The sequence below is a fragment of the Colius striatus genome, chromosome 10 (assembly GCF_028858725.1).
Source record: "Colius striatus isolate bColStr4 chromosome 10, bColStr4.1.hap1, whole genome shotgun sequence".
NCBI classification, from domain to species: domain Eukaryota; kingdom Metazoa; phylum Chordata; class Aves; order Coliiformes; family Coliidae; genus Colius; species Colius striatus.
The window spans coordinates 2,400,038-2,421,720 of NC_084768.1; the positions used below are offsets into that span (position 1 = coordinate 2,400,038).

The 21,683-nt window shown below is 43.5% G+C and overlaps 1 protein-coding gene across 2 annotated transcripts in view; it reads right to left on the reverse strand.

Moving 5' to 3' along the window:
* Positions 1-21,683, reverse strand: part of NEGR1 (neuronal growth regulator 1) — a 271,546-nt gene that overhangs the window by 135,928 nt on the left and 113,935 nt on the right. For both annotated transcript variants that reach the window (XM_062003657.1, XM_062003656.1), the window contains exon 2: positions 6,056-6,288. In XM_062003657.1, the coding sequence (XP_061859641.1) occupies positions 6,056-6,288 (233 nt within the window). The remainder of the gene's footprint in view (positions 1-6,055; positions 6,289-21,683) is intronic.

Genomic DNA, 21,683 nt, shown 5'->3' on the forward strand with positions numbered 1-21,683 from the left:
CTTTTCCTTTCTAAACATTTCATAATCCTTTTTGCAACTTGGTTATTGCATAAGATTTCCCACTGATTGTTATTGCTTGATTCATGGGAGTTCTGCTTGTAGGGTGGGAGCTTGCCAGACCATTTGAATTAGAAAGTGTGAGAGTTGCTGTGCCCAGTAGGAAGCTTGTGCACCTCTCTGGCTTAGTAAAGGAGGGGATGGAGAACTTAAACTGAGAATTTAATAACCTACACTTTTGCCCTTTGCATTAGTTTATTACGTTCTTTGACCCTTTATTTTTGCTTTGCCTCTTATTTCTTTCTTCTTACTTGTGCATCTGTCATTGCCCTAAAATGTAAGAAGCTGCTGAAAGACACTTTGGACTCTGCTGAACACACCTTCTTCAAGACTCTCACAGACCACAAAACAACTCATTCAACTTAATTCAAATATAACAGAAGTAATATACTTTGGACCAGAGAGGAAATGATTATTTTGTGTAGATTATCCTTTGCCTGCAGATTTCAGGAGATGGAAATTTCAGGCTTATAATGGAAATTCAGTTGCAGCCATGGCTCTAAAGCACCTCCAACACTGCAAGATTATGAGTTTCAGACTAGTACAGCCCTGTTTACCTCAGATAAAATACTCCTGATTTACATCCTTGCAAATGAGATCATCTGCTAAAGCAAACATTTTCCATGATTCAAGCCTTTTAAAGAAGGGGAAAAGCATTCATACATATTTTAGAGAGATTCCCCTGCAGCTCATGTGAGTGCTGTGAGAGGTACAAATGTGGGAGGAATTTAATGAATGGATAAAAATCCCAGAGAAAACAGTCAGATTGGTCATTAATGATGCACTAATGACTGCGGATGCAGCTTTTGGTAACAGCAAGCCCAGGCGTGCTCTGTGCTGGAGTGGGTGGTTTGTTTGGCTGGAAGGCCCCTCTCATTGAGCAGGACTCACTCAGCCACCTCCAGCTCCAGAACAATTTCTCTAAGTCTTTTGCTGCTTGTGCTGAGCAGGGACAAAATGATAACAGTGGCTGGCAACAGTGAGTTAATTTTGTAATGAAAACTGACATCCTACTCGACTGCTAGCAATTTAAAAGAGTAATGGATTGTCAGTTTTAGCTGCAAAGTGGATCTTACATGATTTTAGAAGTCTTTTGCATATTTATTTTGTCCCACTTTAAATAAATTTGGGTAAGATTTCTCTCGTTAGCTCCAAATGCAAGTCCCTCTTGGGCTGATTGAGGAAACAAATTAGACTTTGCAAACATCACAAAGACTAAATCAATACATTAATATTTAGGGGACATTAAGGAGGTTTATTAAACAGAAAAAGGGCCTTGAGTATTGCTTTGGAAATATTATCCATGTTTGAATAAAAAATATAGGTTGGGGTTTCTGACTGAATCTATTAATGGCATTTACATAGATAACTGAATTTTTTACATGCACACCCGTGTCAAGTTCAGGTCACATACAGAAATGAGACGATGCGGAGAGGGCAGGGCAGGAGCACGTGCTGTGTCTCACACTCATAGGGGCTGTCCCAGGGGGAGACCCAAGTGTGCCCCGTATGGGCTAGGTTAAAATAAGAATGAAGATGGCAAGTAATGATTATAAGGAAGTTTTGGTGTCTCTGATTCCCTGGTGTTCGCATTTCGGTACTTGTAGGAAGCACTGATACGATCAGGGGCCAGGCTCCTGCAGGACAGGGGAGGCAGAGGGTGCAGGAGGGGTAAGCAAGGGCAGTAGAGACCATGGGGAGACAGAGATAAGGGGTGACAAATGGAATGAGACCTGTTATCTACCCCTCAGAGACTAAAGCACAGACTCGTTTGAGCTATGCATCCATGACAGACCAAAACACAGCCTTGGAAAAACACCTCTCGATCCAGACTGCACCAGCGGATCCTGGTGCTGATGTCACCAGGATAATGCCCAGACTCCTTGTTGACATTCAAAGAGATAAACAGAGCTGTCAGATCCTTAATCCTGTTGTTAAAGGAGACCATGGTCACAAACCGCACACACCAAAGTCGTGGCCACCTTTGTCCCACAAGCCCCTGCGGAAAGCATTATGCCAAGCCCTGACCATTCTCCCCAGACAGCTCATCCCCAGGGTGATGGAAATCTGCACTTTCCACTCATCTCACATTAAAATTCACACATGATTGAGTTATATTTGCCTAGTCTTGTAAAAGTGCTCTCCCTTAGCCAGTCTGTTTGCTCTCCATTCCTCTGATCCACATCAAGTGTATTAATAAAGCATAACGGAATTCCCCCCAAGCCCTCATTTCGCTAGGTTAAAAACAAAGCAACCTCCTTCAGATGGGGTTTTATTTTCCCAGTCATCCTGGCAGCCCTCTCTTGGCAGCTGAAGTCTTCCCGAGCAGCCTATTGTGGCCTCTATCAACCTGGAGTCACAAAGAAGCAGCCCGACTTGCCCTTTCCCCACATGAGGATGGAAACAGCATCCTCACCATGCCCTGACACAGGGACAGAACCAGAGGCTTTGGGCCATGACCTGTGACGTGTTGTTCTGCCCCACAGCCAAACTAATTCTCAAGGACAGTGGTAAAGATCTCTTAACATTTTTGCAAAATCAAAGGGAAACACAGCTTGGAGGATGCAATTTCGACTTTGGTAGAATAAATGTCAAACTAGAAACGGTAGCACTTGCAACCTTTTGCTAGAGAAGTTATGAAAAACATAACGTGGTAAGAGGGATTTAAGTTTTTTACCTTATTGTGGCAAACACCTGATGTTTAAACCATCTGCAGTTCATGACTCTGCAGATCAAGCATCTGTCACTGAGGTAGACTGAGTTGATTGCAAACTCCTGCCTTCTAAAATTTGAATTAATTACTTCATAAGTTTCACTTCTTTTTAATAAGGTCACTGAAATAAAGTTAACTGGATTATCTTCCTCTCTTTCATGTGTATTTTGTTTCGCTGATGTGAATGTGGGCTAAAGACACACCAGAAACCTTTCTTTTTCATTAACTATCTTGGTCAATTTTCTTTGTACAAAAAGATGTAGCTATGTAGTAATTAACAGCCATCTGAATTTGACTTGGTGGCCTCATTAAGGTGTTGAACAGGGATCTGGGAGACTGAAACTCAGCTTCAAGCTCTGCCAGAGATTCCTGTCTGACTGGCCATCAGATCTCACTGTTGCCTGTGTCCACATGTGGGTCAGTCATGGAGAGGCTACGGCTTCCCTTCAGCTTTGGTTATTTACTGATCAACTTACCTTTCTATGTTTTGCTCATGGAAATTAGGACATCTTTAATTCATAAAGATGAATTATCCCTGAATAAGTGTGTTCAGAGATTGTCAGCCCAAACAGCAGAGAAGAGGAGGTTCACAATGACAGCTGCTGGATCTCTGTGCATAGAGACCTCACGCACAGGTCAAACAAAAAAGAGAAAAAGAAGAGGGAGAGTCGGATTTACACAGCTTTTAAAGTGGAGTTTCACAGCAAATAATTCTCCTGTCTGGAATTTGAACCTATTTGGGAGCTTATGATTAGAGGTAAGTCTCTATCCGTTTAATTTGTGACACAATGCACACACCCTTCCAGCTCTGCTGCTTTCAGCAGGAGAACATCTTCTTTCAACATTACTAGGCAGAATACAGCCTGTAGGGCAGAGGGATTTTAAAGGACTAAGGCTTTGCTTTTAAATGTTCTTTTTCTCTTGTTATTTCATGTGCTGCTCTAGGTATGCTGCTGATCATTTATTCACAAGGTAAAAGGAAACCCAGCCCTTTGACTGAATGGTTTTACTTTGGCAAAAGACCTGCTTCTCCCTTCATTTATTTCTCCCCAATAGCAGGAGTTGTTTCTAATCTTGAAATACAAAGCCATGAACAATAGTAAAAGGAACCATAAAACTGCTTCCATAAAATGTTATTATATCATCCCTGTGAACCCTATTCAGCAGGAAAGGATATATAAGCTTATAGCAGCAATTATGGGTTTGATGTTTCCTTTACAGTCTCGATTACTTTCAGATAGATCCGTCTCCACCTCAAAGGATGCATGAATCTTGAGTCCTCACCTCCCGAGGGGCAGGACATGGAAGGTGCAGTGAGGGCTTTATTAGCAGTGTAAGCATGAACTGACCTGCCTGTCAGTGCTTACATGCACAGGACCTGCTCAGGTCCACTGGGTAGATAACGACAGTAGTGAGTCTGATGCAGCTGTGCCTAAATCACATGCAAATCCCGATGCTGATTCAAGCTGGGATTCCACTTGTGTGGGATGAGCTGGAACTCACAACATATCCACTGAGCAGCCACGGGGCATGGCTGATAATTAACAATATCTATTGTAATATCATTGATCATCACCAAGATGGAACGGGGTATCCTCCAGAGCTGCTGATGCCGCTCTGCTGCTCAGTGGATGCAGGACCTCTCTATAAGCTGCCAGCTCAGCAGCTTTCCCTTCTTGCCAAGTGCAAAGAAAACTACACAGGAAGAAAAATAATACAGGGATGGTGACTTTTTAAAACTTTATCTTGAGCACAGCTCATTCATTCTGTCTGTGCTTCATGGAGCTGCTCCCTACTTTCTACATAAAACTGGAATAATGCTGGGATAAGTGTATATATATACAATTGAAATAACAATTGATGCTGCAACAGCTTCTTCATTCCAGCTTCCCAATGCAACAGCATGCAAACATTTCTGCAATCTCCCAACACCACTTCCCCCGCCCTGTAAATAACAGCTGCCTCTGAGAAAGGTTATAATGAGTAAATGATGGCTTATTTTTGCTGCACTAATAAAACAATACTCTTCTTAGATTTTACAGAGCTACAGTCTGACATTCCTGCAAACCACAGGGTTCTAAAGGTCCACTGGTTATGGGTAATTAGTTTAAGAAGCATTGCACACACATTATTTTTAAGGGATTTTGGCGTGCCATATGGATTAATAGAGATTGCCATTTAAATTCTTCTGGTTGATATTCATTGCTTTATTACTCATAAAAATGCAAAAGAAAATGTTAATGATGATTACACCAAAGACTAATAAGTTAAAGCCTTAGGTTATACTTTGCACTTCTGAAGATATAAATGCAATCGCTTAATAATTATGCATATTTTTAACTACTGAGTTATTATTTCTCTATATGCTCGTACTTAGCCTAATTAATTTTAAGCTCCTGTTTATATGTTTTACACATGCAATTAATTTCTGACTTCTCTTTTTTTAGTCCCTTGCATGAGGGCACTAACTGTTACAGTGACAATCAAAACTAAGAAGTGTTCACCCCGGAACAGTACAATAAACGTTACCCCCACGTGTGTAAAACCGACACTCGTCCTGCAGCCCTCGTAACAGAAATCTGTCTCACGGAAATAAATGGACTGCCCTTGTTAACAATATCAGGATCTTAGCACTTCTGTGAGAAAACTGCTCTAGAAGAAATAAAAACTGTGGACTTTATTGCAGAATTAGCTTATTTTGTCCTCACTTCTTTCTTTAGGTTTCAATTCATCTATATTAAATGTCTACATCTAATAGAATTTCTATTTATGTTTTTGCAAAGCAGCTTTATGCATTCTAGCTCTGCATTTTTCAGGATGCTGAGTTAAATCTTGTTTTTATAACAATGCTTGTGATGGCATACATCAGAAAAGGCACTTGAGGTACCCAAGAAGAGAGTGATCCACACCCTCGACCATGAATTCCGATCAGGGAGTGTCAGAGAGTGCTCCTGTCTGCTCTCAGCCTCCTCTTCTCCAGGATGAACACCCCCATTCCCTCAGACCCGCCCCAGCACCCTTGTGCTCCAGCCCCTTCCTCAGCAGCACTGCCTGGCTCTAGCCACACTCCAGTCCCTCATTGTCTTCTGACAGTGAGTGAGGGGCCCAACACCCAACACTGACCACAACCCTTGAGCTGCAGCCTTCCCAGCGCCCAGTACCAGTGTCCTGCTGTTGATACAACCAATGCTGATACAAGGTAGTACATCTCAAATAACAATTGATATCAAATAACATTTTCTAGTGCATCTCAAATAACAATTGGCAGGTGGTTTGAAGACATACCTTGTACAGTTAAGTGCACCTGCATCGTTCTAGGAGTATGCTGAGTTTGCACAGAACACGTGTAGGGGCCGTCGTCTGTCACATCGACGTCCTGGATCTGCAGGCTGTACTCTCGCCTGTTCGCTGTTGCGATTGACACTCGGGGATCTACTGACCACTTATCACTTCCAGCAAAAATAATACTCGACCGGTTCAGCCAGGCACCTTTTGAAGCTCCATCTTCCAAGTAACACCTGGGAAAGAAGGTGAAACAGTAAGTACTGAAACACAGGAGCTTTTAAATACCATTAACTTGCTATTGATTTTTAGAGTGAGTACTGTATTAGATTTGAATCTCAAGACACGAGTCATTTGTTAGTTCACAAATCATCATAAACCCAAAAGCTTTCCTTACAAACACAAACCAGACATATTTTTCTGCTATGTCCTTATTTTCTGATTCTCCTGCTGCGAGTGGTGTCAGTTATCTCTGAACTGGCCTCAATGACTTCATCAAAAGAGCCTTTTCTGCTGCAGTGTCAGCCGGGAAAGATCAGGAGTTGGCACATGTGCCTCTGCAAGATTACTGCCTGCTCCTAAGACACAATACACTTCTGATTGCTTAGCTAAGGAACCAAGAGACTTTTTCAATCAAAAACTATAATGACATCTTACTGTCCAAAACTATAACTTTTTCTTTTCACAAGGTGATTCAGTTTGTCATTGTTATTCTTATACTCAAGTCATCTCATTTAAAGCAAACATACATTCAATTAGCATGGATTTCCCTGCCGACAACAACATTGACATCAAAGTGTACTGGTTGGACTCTGTGATCATAAAGGTCTGTTCCAACTCTTCTATGAACCTAATAAATATTTTTTTAAACTCTTTTGTATGTGATTTATTATCCCATGCTTCAGTTCTTTTTTTTCATTTGTTATTAGAAGAACAACAAAAATAGGGCTCTTCAGGGTATAACAGTCACATTAATCTGAGCTCAGAGGAAAAACAACACCCCTGCAACCATCAGCAGCTGCACCCCACACAGAGTCTTTCCTTCTGTATTTTAGTACAAAAATATCCCTCTATAGAATGAATACATCTTTATATGAAGAGTCTGACAGCACTTCTACACAGTATCTTGGGGGTCTGAACACAGCACTGGCATCACGAGGGAATTGCGAGCTGAATGCAAGGGTGTAGGTACTGCAAACTGTCTGAAACTAATCAGTTGAGCAATATCAAGAACAAGGTATATTGCAAAATCTAATTTGTAGTCCGTTTCACCATCTGTAGAATCAAAAACTAGTTGCAGTATTAAAGGTCAATGTTAATTGAAAATCTTTTCTGCAGATATCCACCAAAAAAAGGCCAACGAGGTGCAACAGAAGCATAACCGCCTAGTGAGGTAATTAGGCACTGCAATGTGCTGCTGGTGCCAATATTCTCTGTTGCATTGTAGGAAACACTTGTAATTTGTCTCTAAAACAGCTTTCCATCTCAAGCTGCTCACTTGCACACTGGGATGTGGAGCACAGCACTGGGATGGGTGCTATTAACTGTCACCAACGAGTCCTAAGGACGGGGACTGCATCAAGCATGACTACTAAAGCTTTGTGGGAAAAGTGGTAAGAAGCTGGTGAACTGTTTTGACAGCACTTCTTATCACAATGAGGTAACTAAGAAGGAAAGGAGACGCTTGTTGGGGTGGGATCCCCAGTGCTGGTGTCAGTGTGGTGCTCCTGAGCCTCTGGCTGGCAGGGTGGTGGAAGGAGGTGCAGGATACAAAGCTGCCCCAGTGCAGCAGAAGCCCCGTAGCTTGCAGAGCTAAAGGAACAGCCACTCAGCAGCACACAGGCTGTAGGATAAGAATGCTCTGATTTTTAATGCAACCAATGGTTTTGGAGAAGCCATCAAACTTTTCTGTCATCTGGAAAGAGGGGAGTGACACTGGTGACAGGTGGGAGAGCAGGAGATAGAAATGATGCTGTGAAAACCACTCCTCAGTCCCATGGGCATTTTAAGTGTGCTCAGAGGATGCTTGGACCAGGCAGCCAAAATTCTACTTTGCAATGTTTGGCAGTGAAAGTAATCACTAGGCATGACAGCTTGAACTTCAGCCAGAGCAAGGATTTCTGTGCAGCCAGGAGAACGCAGGAAAGAGCAGCAAGTGAGGAAAGGAAACATAACGATGGGAAGAAAACCAGTAAACACCAGCAGAGCACAGGATTGTGTGAAGTATGAGAATTCAACTAGAACACAAACAAGTACCATCTTGCCATAGACAAGGAAGTATTTGTCACAAGAGGAGGAGTACTGGAGACAGAACATGGGAAATGTTGACAGCTTGGGTACAGAGCACGGAAAATAGGGCTGGGGGAAGGGTGTCCAGGAGGAATGGCCAGCAAGGAGAGTCCCTCTTGGTGACTGAGAAGTGAGTGGGTGAAAGAAGAGAGAAATTGTGCAGGAAGAGCTTAATTTCTACAAACTGATACAAGAGACTGAGCCTGTCTGGAGTCAGGTCAAGAACATTTTACTACAGCTCAAAAACTAAATGAGCATTATACTCCAATTTTCTGTACAGAGGGTGACATCCAGCATGTGGGAAAAGGCAGAGCAGCTAATGGAGTCAGGGGCAGAGAAAAACCTTAACAGAGAACATGTTTGAGAGCATGAAACTGCAAAACCAGGAGCATGTGGGCTTTTTTGTTTAAAAACAAAACCAAAACCCAAATCCCAAAATGATGCCATGTGGCTGGGCAACTGTAGATGCATCATCTACCTTTAAAGAAATACAGAGAGTGAATCAGGCAAATTTTAGGCTAACCACCATGCCCACAATAGAATTCATGGCTTTAAAGCAACCATAAAAGTTGAAGGAAGGTAATACAAAGTACAGCAAACTAATGGGACGTTTTTATTTGATAAAGAGGTTTTTTACATGAAGGAAATCCAACAGAAGAAGAGAATGCAATAGATCTGGTCTCTTTGATAAAACACTAAAATAGCACAATTATGGGAAATGTTAGGTGGGAGAAAATGGTGATTTCATAGCTTAGAGCATATGGTGGCATTGTTTAAGGGGGAAAATGACATTCCTGTTAGGAATAAGAAACTAGAAGCATCGGGGTGAAATTCTTCAGAAATGGATCATGAACATAACCATTCATTTAATTAATGCTCTCAACATGAAATCTGAACGAGTTCTGAGAGAGGCTGCACATGATACAGGATGAAAAAAACAGTTTATATAGCAGAGAACTGGGATGTCACAGAGAAGCATCACTTTGAGGATGGGGAGCACAGCAGATGGCTGTGAGCCCCAGCAGGAAGAGTTTTGTGGGGTCTGGTCCCATTCATGGCAGGCAAGGAGCCGCTTTCAAAGGCTCATGAACATTTTCAAATTGATTCTAATGAGCAGAAGGCTGGGGAGAAGCAGAGAAAGCTCAGATTCACTGACATTCTTCTATAATGTGTTTCTTTTCTATGGGTATTTCTGCAGCAGCTGGATACAGTCAGCCCAAAATGAAGAATTTGAAAGGTAGCCTGTGGTTTTGGTGACTGTTTACCATTTTGCTAAACTCCCTCATTGTTTATACATGTACACACATCCAAAAACACAGAAGAAAGCGTTAGCACTATGGCTTCTTCCCACATGAGAGAAAACCAGCCTCCTCACCTCCCAGCACACAATACCAGGCTCAAATTCTCTGCCATCTGTGCAGCTTGTAAGAAAAAATAATAGCCTTGCTTTAAAAAACACTAAAAGAAATATTATAAAAGTCTATTTTTTTTGGCTATTAATTAAAGACAAAAGGAGAGTTCTCATCAGAGGCAAAGCAAACCACATGAAAAGCACACCGAGAAGGCCAGTGCTCAGGGCTGCCAGCATGGCAGCTCCAAAGCATCCTAAAGCCCTCATCACAGTGCCTGCCCTGAAAGCCCCAAAGGCCACAGAGAGCTCCTCATATAAACACAGCCCTTTTGATATCAAGGCTTTCCTGCTGCAGAACGGCGAGGTACAGCAGGGAATATGAGACCTCTCGCTGTTTTGGTATAGAAAGATATTTTATCAAAATAACTTTCTAAAACAAATGGGAAATCTCCCTTTGTCTGTAGGTGCATGGTTATCACTGATAGAGATGAAAACCTGCTAAACCCAACCTTCTTCTGTACCCCACTAATTAACAAAACGTGTGCAGTGTATAATAGCCACAAAAACCATGAGAACCAAGGACTAAAATCGGAGCAGATGTTTAGTTGTTAAGAAAGATTTTCAAGTTTCATAAACAACAACAAAAAATCATAGGAAGTATCTCTAAAAGTATAACCAGGAGGGAAACATTTCAATCGCCTTCAGACCCTGAGAAAGCAGGTTGTACTGGGGAAATGCATCGGCTTCAAACCAAAAATGACATTCAAAAGAAGGTTCCTTGGAAAGAGGTCGAATATTTTACCTCAGACAGGCTCCATCAATAGCCCAAAGCGCTCTTGTCTCTACCTTTACTCAAAGCATGTTCCCCAACACTCTGGGGGTGAACTAATTCAAACGTGTTGCAGAATTTGGCTGCAATATTTTGCACAGGATAGCCTTAAAGTCAAACACCAGCCAAGATGCTGTATTTTCCCAATGCACACACGAGATCACAGAATCCTAGAATGGTAGGGGGTGGAAAGGACCTTTAGATGCCATGGTTAAAATGCATATTTACCCCATGGAAGAAGGAATCGAATGATTCATGTCAGGAACATTTTCTTAGCTAACAAATTTAATCTTCTTTTGTTTGCAAATTGCTTCTAATTTCTTAAAACACAGTTATTGCATAAAAGTATTCTGCAGGCAACTTGGACTACACGTGTCCCCACATGTGTGGCTGGCCATGGAGATAATGCTTCTGCACTGCAGCTTTTGCAGTGGAACAGAAATAGGGACAAAGAAGGAATTTTTTCCCCATTAAATGAAGGCCTAGTGTTTTTTCCTTCCATACTTTCATGATTTTCTGTGAAAGAGCAGTCTTCCCACTTGCATTTTGTGTGACTTGAGCCACCAATTGTGTATGGATGAACAATTGCAAAGAATAAACACTGAGAACAACAAAAATATCAACCCCAAGCAAGCCCATGGGATCCAACCACGGGCACAGAGACTCAGACTGCCACACACTTCACCTAGTTCTCAGCCTCTGCCTTTACCCCTACAGCTGCATTTCTCACTTACTTGATCTCTGGAGGCACTTCTTCATTTTAACTAAGAACAGTATTTTAACTTTACTTTTTTAAGCTGTAGATACTCAGTGGTAACTGTTATTTTAAACATGAACATATCTGGGCGATGCTGACCAAAGTTCCCCATGAGGACCTGTTTCCTTGAGACTGCTGCGGTCCGGTTGAGCAAAACATGTAATAAATCCCAAAACAAGAGTCACCAAGATTTACTAAAAGACCTTAAAATTTGGGTTTGTACTCTGGAATGTTTGTACTCAGGGGGGTTGTGGAGTCTCCTTCCTTGGAGGTCTTCAAGACCCACCTGGACATGTTTCTATGCAACCTGATCTAGGTGACCCTGCTTCTGCAGGGGGGTTGGACTGGATGATCTCTAAAGGTCCCTTCCAACCCTACCATTCCATGATTCAATGATTCTATGATTTACCCACTAGGCCTTGCAAATATTTCAGGGAACTTAACCATGAGTTTTCAGCAAACCTGAGAAGTGAGCTTGAGCAGAGTTTTGATTTCATGTGTACTTATAAAGACCTGGCAGCTTTCCAGTGCAGCTTCCTCAGGATGAGTCTGAGCTTCAAGCTAACAGCCCAGCTCTTCAACTTCTCCCAATACTAAGTGCCATAAATACATTGAATAATGCCTCCAGATCGATGCACAGCCCTGGATCAGCTCACACAAACCCCTGTGAGACCACATTACTGACAATGTAGAGTTGCTCCTGCCAGAGGTCAGTGTCTGGACTACAGGAGCTCGATCACCAACCATCACTGGTGGACAGTGCGAGCCAAAACATGCTGATGTTTAATAAAGTCCAGCAATAAATCATTTCTTACAGTAATGTATGGGCAATAATGTATTGAAAAGATGACAACCAGTAGAAACTGCAAATATCAATGGCACCCCCTCTTTTCCCCCCTTCTTTCCTTAAATCTTGTTTATTTTTAAGCTTCCTGTGCATCATGGCAGCATTTTCTGCAATGTAACCTTAAAAATCTATGCATAGGACAAGTTATTTTTAGAAGTTAATAATAACTCTGTATCACAATTAAAGAAAGCATAACAATCACTAAATAAGAGCAACTTTTGCTCATTTTACCTTTACTTTGCTTGGAAAAGTATTGATTAAACTATAGCTGAACTCAAGATAATTATTCTATTTTTAAACTTAGGAGATTGGAAAAAAGAACAATTCATTTTTTAACTGATGATTGTAATCAGAAATTCTCTACTCAACAAGCATAAAAAATAGACTTTAGTGTTGGCTGTCGTGTTCAGTTGAAGGTGTTTTATTATTTTTCTGATCATTATTAATGGGGATGATCTTCTGTAATTTGTAAGTACAGAAAAATATAGTCTCCCCCAGCTTCCTTAAAGTTTTTAATCCTCTCTTTTTTATACCTCCCACTTTCCCAGCTCTCTAGTCTATTATTTCCCCATAATTAAAACATAGGCCTATTAATCTTTGCAAAAAACCCCAGTTCTTCTCAGCTGCTTAATTAAAACTGTACAGAGTCTCTTTTAAGAAGTGCCTTCATAGTGCAGCCAGGGCCAGAGCTGCCACCTCGCTGTCCTCAGAACCAATGGTATGGGACTGCATGCAAAGCTTTCCCACGTTCCACAAACCACGTGGGTGTTTGACACACGCCTGTCTCCAAACAGCCTTCAATGAACTCTCTGGGTTACAGTTCCATAGTACTTGGGCAGAGCTTAAAAAGAAAAAAATCTCCACTCAAGTAGGACCGAAAGCTGCCATTATCCTCACTTCTTGTGTCATGGGTTAGCTGACCCGGATTGCAAAGCTGAGAGGAAGTTAAAAGCTCTCTCACAAATCTGTGGGTAAATTCAACCCATGTAACCCTTTACACACACCCTTTCAGCCCCACAGGCCTCCAACCGCATGCTCCCAGCTGGGACCCTGGGAGATGGGCAGAAAGAGCAAGGGCGAAAGTCGTCCGTCCGTCCGGGAAATGGCCCTCAGTGCTACTGCACTACCCAACTGCTGAGTCATCCCAAGCACACCTCTGACTTCCAGGAGACACCAAGTGCCATGCTGTGAGATGCTGACTCCATAAAACACTTCCCCTAAATGGTAAGACACATATTCCGGGTCAGAACATGATTCATTTCTGCGTAGGCTGCATCTCTAAAGCCAGAAATCCTGTTGCAGTTCAGGTGGAAAGTTCCAACTCATTTACAGAAAGTCCTGGAATCCTTTCTTTTCCCTGAAAAGCTAGAAGAATTGGACATGAAAACTCTTACAGTTTTATATAGCGGGTGCTTTGGCTGCTGGAAGAGCTGCCTAACGCCCACACAGGATGACAGCATCCCCTTTCCATCACCCTGCAGTGGGCGAGTGGGCATCAAAGCAGATGTGAAGCACTTAACAGAGTTGTTATTGCTTACTACAGCATCTTTTTTTTCCCAGTGAAATTGGTTTTGGCATTGAGTTATAGCCACTTTCCGCAGAACACAGAAAACCTTTGCAAAAGACAGCACTGCTGAAATTTTTCTGCTCTAAAGGAGATTGGCTTCGAGCTAAGCAGCAAGGGGAGAGAGAAACACCAGGGTCAGGGTTCAGCCTAGAAAAAACACCCAGAAGCTCAGAACATAAAATGATACATCCAAGCTCTAGAACCAGAAAAATCACACCAGAAACCTGCTAATAGCTTTCTCCAAGTCCTTTTACTGATGATCTGGTAGATGTGCTCTCTGAGTTCTCCGTGGATTCTTACGAACAACATCTTAACCTTTGTCATGCTCAGGAAAATTCTCTGAACAACAAAAATAACTCAGGTACGATTATAGACGATCCTTTTGCTTTTCTGATCAAAATCTGTTCTCTTACATCTGCTCAAGGCATAGAATTCTGCATTAAAGAAAGTGCTGCTGCTCATTATCACCACAGGTCTTTAAAAACTCTATTTCCAGCAGAGTGTCAGTGCAGCAGGGAGCTGACGCATCCACGGCCAGCAACTGGGCTGCTGCTCGCCACGTGTCGCCTGCTTCTGTGCCCAAAGCTCCACTTCTCCCCCATGGCTGCTTCCTTCATCTTAGGGAGACTTTTTTTTTTTTCTCTCCCAAGAAGTAACACTATGTACTTATGAGATATGCAAACGTTAAGTTATCCTGCAGAGGGAGACTGTTCTGTCAAGAATGGGATGGGAACCTGCACAGACAGCTTCTGGAAGTCTGATAAACAGGAGTTATGTGAAACGGGAGACAAACAGCTGTTTCAGAACTGAGTTTAAAATAAGAACCCCAAAACTCTGCCTCACGGCAGCCAAAATAGACCCAAAATAAGCACCGGCTTTGCTTTGCCTGGCATCTCCTTTGTCTGTCAAAGTCCTTTAAAAATGCCTTCTGCTTCCAGACTGACAGCAGCACTCTGCTGAGATGTGACGAGGTTGCTTTATTTGAACGTACACCTTCCCCAGCAGCAGCTCAGCCCCCGGTGCTGAGCTGCCCGCCCTCTCCTCTCACAGCGAATGCCAAACCCACTGTGAATTCTTGTGTGCTGTGTCTCTGAAACAGCACCGAGTGACTTGGGCTTAAAGAAAGTGCTGCTAATGGATTGAATATAGATTTCAGTTTCTGTCTCCCTGTGCAGCCACCGGTTGACAACAAAGATGCATGAACTTTGCAGCATTTCATGTAGGTTCTGCAAAGCCTGCTTTTTTGCCCTATGAAGGCCCCCCAAGCATCCTGCCTCCTCTTTGCATGTGCTCTGGCCCTACCATGTCACCATGTCTACTGCAGCTTCTGCTCCCACCATCCCTTCACCTGCCTGGCTTCCAAACCCTTTCTCCTTCCCCCTTCCCTGGGACCAGCTTTCCTTCTCTGCAACCAGCAAGTCCCAATGTCTCCGTTGCTCTTTTTGTTTTTTCATGTCCATGGCAGAAAGAGCCCTGATTATACACGGAGGTGTTATCATGCACAAATGAGCCTTTCTTTCAATCTTTGCTCTGCATGCATTCTGCCTTTTAAGCACCATAAACTATAGTTGGTACCAAATCCTGCTCTAGAGAAGACTTTCTTTTCAGGTTCAAAGGATGCAGTGTGCCTTCCCAGAGAGGATTAAGAGTTTCCAGAGCCAGTCTCCCTCCAAGCATCAGGAAGGAGATGGCACAGGAGACTGGTCCGAGGAGGGGACCAGGAAAGCTCCCCAGGGAAGATCCCTCCAGGAAAACCTCCTTGCTCTTTACCAGCACAGTCTGATAGGATGAGTCTCCAGCTCACCCTGTCCCCCTCTTCCCCCACAGCCTTTGCTCCATGGCATATTTGGGCAAAGAGCAGAATAATCTGTTGCACTGACAGCAAAGGAGCTAAAGATGTCGTAGCATCACCTCTAGTTCCAAGCTGAACAGACTCGACACGCCCGAGACATTTTACCCAGTGTTTGCAGACAAATAATTAATTTAGCGCCATATCAATACATTCATTTGTTAATTACCTCCTCTAAATAAAGACTTTCTTCCATACTACTACCCTCAGTTTTCTGCAGTTCTCAACAGTTCATTATTGCATTGCTTTTGAAAGGAGCAGCTCACAATTGGGAGATCTGCAAACTTAGGAAGAAATAAAGATAATTCTTCAAATATTTGCTGACCCATGGACTTTTCCAAAAGGAGCAGATAATAGCATGAGCTTTTTATCTGGCAAACTGCCTGAAATAAATGGGGATACATGCTACCTGAATTTTCATGAGTAATTAGCATAATTAACCTCCCTGCTCTGCTCCCGTGCCACTTTCACAGCTCCAGAGAATTGACATGCTGTTTATTAACCATGAGAACTCGTCATCTTCTCTGCTCTGTGGCTGGCCATGACAAAGTTGCCAGGTACCTGCCAGCCAGTGGATGAAACAAAAGACAAGGCAGAAAGAGAAAGCAGGACAAAACAACTAGGAGAGAAAGTAAAAGACATCTTCTCCATTGTGCATTTCTGTGCTCTTGATTTTATAAACCCATCTGCCTTGACGATGCTGTAAGACACTGCAGGAAACCCACACATCTGAAACACCTTAAACAGAAAATCAGTGGAATATGTTGCGATTTAGGTCCATCAGGGAACAAAAGACCACAATTGGCCTCAAGTACCAGAGAGGCTGAGGATTGCCAAAGGGCAGGGAGAGCTTAATTGCCACTTCAGGTGCAGGACAAAACAGAGCAGGCTGCTGGGCTTGGGGAAGGAAAAAGAAAAGAACTTAATGCAACATCAACTAAAACATAACCTTAAAACCCCAAAACACATCAACTATAAAACAACACAGAGTAATACAACAATGAAGAGTCCAACCAGCCCTTTAAGACCACCTTCTCCCCACTCCTCCCCTCTTCCCGGGCTCAGAGCCCTGATCCCGGGGTTTTTACCTTGTCCCCCCTTGAACAGCCCAGGGGGGCAGGGAGTGGGGGTTTCAGTCAGTCTATTCCCGATGGCTTCTGCCCTTTGTCCCTCCTCAGGACAGGTGGGCTCCGCACCCATCCTCCCTGCATGTCCCTGGGGTCCCTCACACACACAGCCCTGCCCGGGCTGCTCCCACGCGCATTGATCCCACAGGCTGCAGCTTGTCTCTGCCTCTCGTGTGGGGCTGCTCTGGGCCCGCAGGCTCCAGCACGGCCTGTGCCATGGCCCCTCCCCACACAGTCCCTCACCCGTCCGGGCTCACTCACACGGAGCTGCTGGTGGCTCTCAGCCCTGCCATGGCCCTGCAGGGGTTGCAGGGGCACAGCTGCATTCTCACCACGGCTTGCAGAGGGGTCTCTGGTCTGGTGCTTCTCCTTCCTTCCTCCTTCTCTGACTGTAGGGTCCGCATGGTCGCCTCCATCTTGTATCACTCTCACACCTCCTGCCAGCACTTCACATTCCCGTCCCTAAACAGTGCTGGCAGAGGCGCCAGGTTGGCCCAGCCGGGCTGGAGGTGGGGAGAGTCCACAAACTCTTTACCGGGTCTTCACTGCAGCCCCCACCCCTGGTACCAAGCAGAAGCTGCTCCTTGCTAAACCATGACAGAATATTAGTAATCTATAGCAAAAGTGTTTTCTACTTCTAGAAGACTTTAAATGCAATTTGCTCTAGAGCTGAAGTCATTTGAATTTTAATCTACATGGGTTTCAACTTCAGCCTCTGCCAGTGCATCCAAGCCAGGCAAAAGACCACATCCACAGGGGCTTTCTGGCTTCTCACACTCATCACAACCCCTGGCCATGACCATAATGTGCATTTCCTTCCTCTCACAAAGAAGTGGCGCTTTTTTTTCTTCCCATGGCAAGGACAGAGAAACCAGCAGGATCACACCTGTAATAAATTCTTTTGTAGCTTTTACTTATACAAAAATACACCCTCCCCTTTTCACAGATGTATTTTTCTCTTAAAGTGAACAAAACAATGCAGACTAGGCAAAGAATTATTAGTCATGGAAGCACATTCTAGGTTCTCTTTGAAGGCTCAGAAAAAATATGACACAATATTATTATTAGTTCTGATAGTCTTGGTTTCATTCTCAGAGTAACTCCCAGCTTAATCATATTATCTGAAAAATTTAAAAGGGGCTGGCTGCTGCATTTGGTTTGATTAATTCCTAAAGATTTATGGATACAGAAACACCAACTTCCAGAAATTACAGAGAAGAAATTGCCAATGCAGAAAAGTAAAGAAACAACTCACTGCATGGTTTTGCTTTATTATTTTGCAGTTTTCTTGAGGGAGAGGAGTCTTTGAAGATTCAAGAGACAGTCGTGTTTATCTTATAGGAATAGATAAGTCAGCTGCTTCTTCTGATGGTGAAAACCTATCCAGATGGCATTTTTTCCCCCCTCTGCTTTTTTTGCCACATGACACACAAACACAAATTAAAGGAATGAAATGCAACACAAGCTCTGGGGCCATGGCAAGGGCAGAGGATCTTGCCTAGAGAATGAGAAAACATCATGTCCTGAACACACAGTGTTACTTTCCAAATTTTCATTATCACAGCATGTTATTGAAGGATTTGAGCATCCAGAAATATATAACTGAATTAAAACGGCCATGATGCTAATTAGCTGCATTTATTTCAGTTTCGGAACAATTACATTAGTCTTTATTTTTAATGCTGCAATGAAACAAAGGTTTCTTCACTGACGCAATAAGCTCTGACAGAAAAATGAGGGCTTACAACAGGAGGCTATTACAGTGGCGTGCACTCGGGATGAAATGACGAGCGTGGGATGGCTGTTGTGCTCCACAGCCACATAAACGCTGTGATTTGTTAATGAATACAGCATGCTGGCTCACACCAGCTGCAGCACACCACGGGAGAGGGCGAGACAGGCTGGAGGGCAGCGGAGGGCAGACCCCACCAGCTTTGTCTAGGAGACCACTTGCAGAATCACCACACTGAATGCAAATAACCACCTGAGTTTGAGTGTCCAAGTATGGAGGAGTACCCGAGGTCGGCAGGAGGCCCAGGAGAGCGGCATGTTACCAGGCAAAGAACCATGGACTCCCACACACACAGACCCCCTTGACATAAACCTGCTCTTCTTGCACTTCTTGCCTCCGTAACATTTTAGAAGACTATAGCAAAAGGCAGGCGTGACAGGGACAAAGGGCAAACTGTTGTTACCAGTCATTAAAAACATGAGATGAAAGAAAAATATAGGCAAAACCCCTCCAAATCTGTGCTCTGTTGGGTGATTCTGCGTGTTGTGCTGCCCAGAGACTCCACCACCAGCAGCTGAGAGATGACCTTCTGCAGCAAGGAAGCTGTCCTGCCTTCCTTGGCTGCCTCGGCTGTTTCTCCCCATCCTGCAGCCTTCCTTTTGCTGACAGTCTGGACACTAGGACAATGTGCTGCGGTGAACCTCCTGCCTACTTCAGTGCTCCCTAATGCTGGGAAACTTTCTGATGCCTGCCTGCAGCATCCACACAACAGTGAGGATCCCCTCTACCTGCTCAGCTGTGAAGTATAAACCCCATCACAATGAGAAAAAGAGTGCCTCTGGGCAAAGGTGTGAGTGCTCCTGCCACAGAAAGGAGCTGTGAGAACTTCACCTCTCATGGTGAAGCCCATGGACATGGGCTGCAGCTGCCCCCACCCCAGGGACTTCTTAATATTCAGGTTTTACGTTTCACATGTTCTTCCTGAACAGGCTTTCTTCACTAACAAGCCTTGATGAAAAAAAACAGGCTTTCCTAGTGAAAACCAGCTGAATTTTAGGATTTCATTGTAGGTAGGATGCACAAGGCAGGAGATAATTGTGTGCTGTGTCATGTCCTTTACTGGATCAGTATTGACCCTGGGCTCTTCCCTGAGAAGGTAATGCCAACCCTGCAACACAATTCTCTCCAGGTTGGTTTAAGTAAAATAATAGAGTTAATGACAGAAGCAAAGCTACCTAGAGAGGTGTAATTCATCATGGAGTGTTTCATGCCATTATCTTAAAAACATACAGTGTAGTAATCACTTGAAGTAGTGATAACACATAATTGTATGCTTCTCATAAATTATAGGTGAATGGGAGTTTCAGCTAATGAGTGCCAAATAGCAGCTCAGGAACTGTAGTGATTACAGAAGATGTGGTGATGAATGCATTTATTATTGGGGTATTACAAATCTTTTTATAGCAGAGATGGCAAGTTCATAAATAAATAACCAGCCACAGAGGTACCTGCACGTCTAACCAAGACAACTAAATTATTAGCCTGCAGTTTAACCAGCCTCTTGTACAAAAACATCTTAAAGCTGGGAGAAAACAAAGCAAAGCAAAACAAAGACAACGAAAGTCCCACCGAAACATCTTCACCCATGGGTACCCACAGGGTGTTCTGCCACCACTTGGAAAGGATACACTGTTGGAGTCAGCTCAACAGTAAACAAAACTTTTGCATCCTTTCTCATGGAGAAGCATCACACACACACAATAAGTAAAAGCAACAATACACCTTTACAGCATAAACGATGTGCTGCTCAAAGTAAGGAGCTCTTTTTGTGTCATCGTTTTTGGGCAGCTCTGTGAGCCTTGTTTCTTAGGGCTCAGCTCCTCCCACAGCCACCCAGCACAAACCAGTAAGCACAGAGGATGAAAGCACAGATGGAGAAAGATCAAATGCGTATGAATGAGCATTTTCACTGGTTGCAGTAGAGGCCAACTGGGTCCAGCCTCCTGCTCCCCGCGGAGAAGTATTTTGTGAGCACCATTGCAAACATTCCTGCCAGTGTGGCTGCTGCTTAGAGCCCCATACATATTAATCTAGTTGTATTTTGATTGCTTTTCACTGCATGCTAAAGACAAGAATAGCTGTTGGCACTTTAGAGAGAGAACACACACGGAAGAAGAACAAGGAGGAACTGAACAAAAATCAGATCAGAAAGGATGATGCGACTTGAGAGCCCCAAGCAATTTCTCATGGGCTGATGCACCAGCAAGTGGGGCTCAGGGCTGAGGTGCCACACACTCTGTGCCCCAGGTACCCCTGGGAGGGCCATGGCTGGGGGCAAGAGGCGCTGCTGTTGGACCTCCCACCCTGATGATGCTGCCAAGAGCTTTGCATGAGTTGGTCCTGGAGCTGCTGACTCGTACGCTGGCAAGGTCAGCAAATTGGGCAGTGGGTGAGTATTTCTGTGTTTGGAAGAATCTGAGTACTCCCTTGCTTTTTGAAATGAAGCAAATATGTGAATATATGTAATATATCATTTTGGCACTTTTACAAATAACATTTTCCTGCAGCAATTTCTCTGCAGCCTGGCAGTGTGCTGTGTGTGCCCAGCCACTGCTGCTTTTTTCATCACGATGAAAAGAAGCCAAAAGGGAGAACAAGAGAAGCATCCCATTTCCCTGAAGTTCCTGATATTACTTTGGCTCCTACTCTAAATTCAGAGTGATCTCTGACTGGGACCTTTGCTCTTTGTCAGGCAGAACAGAGCTTACACGGAGGTGTACCATGTTTCAGGTCAGTATGTAACACATTTAGGAAAGTGCAGCTGGCAGAGAAGGCCATTTCAACAACTCAATTCTTGTGACTATTTTTGAGAAGTTATCTTCATTCCTCTGCAGAATGAAAAGAAAATTTTAAGATCTCAAAAGGCTTTAATAAAATAGAGTTCTCCACCAAAGCTAATAACTAACTAATTTCTAATACAACTTCTACTAGAGCTGATATGTGGTTTCGTAGAATCATAGAATGGATTGGAAGGGTCCAACCCCCCCTGCAGAAGCAGGGTCACCTAGATCAGGTCACACAGGAACATGTCCAGGTGGGTCTTGAAGACCTCCAAGGAAGGAGCCTCCACAACCCCTCTGGGCAGCCTGTGCCAGGGCTCCCTCACTGAAACACTGAAAGAGTTATTTCTTGTATTTAAATGGAACTTTTTGTGTTCCAGCTTCATCCCATTACCCCTTGTCCTGTTGCTAGCTACCACAGAGAAAAAGGGATGTCCTAACAT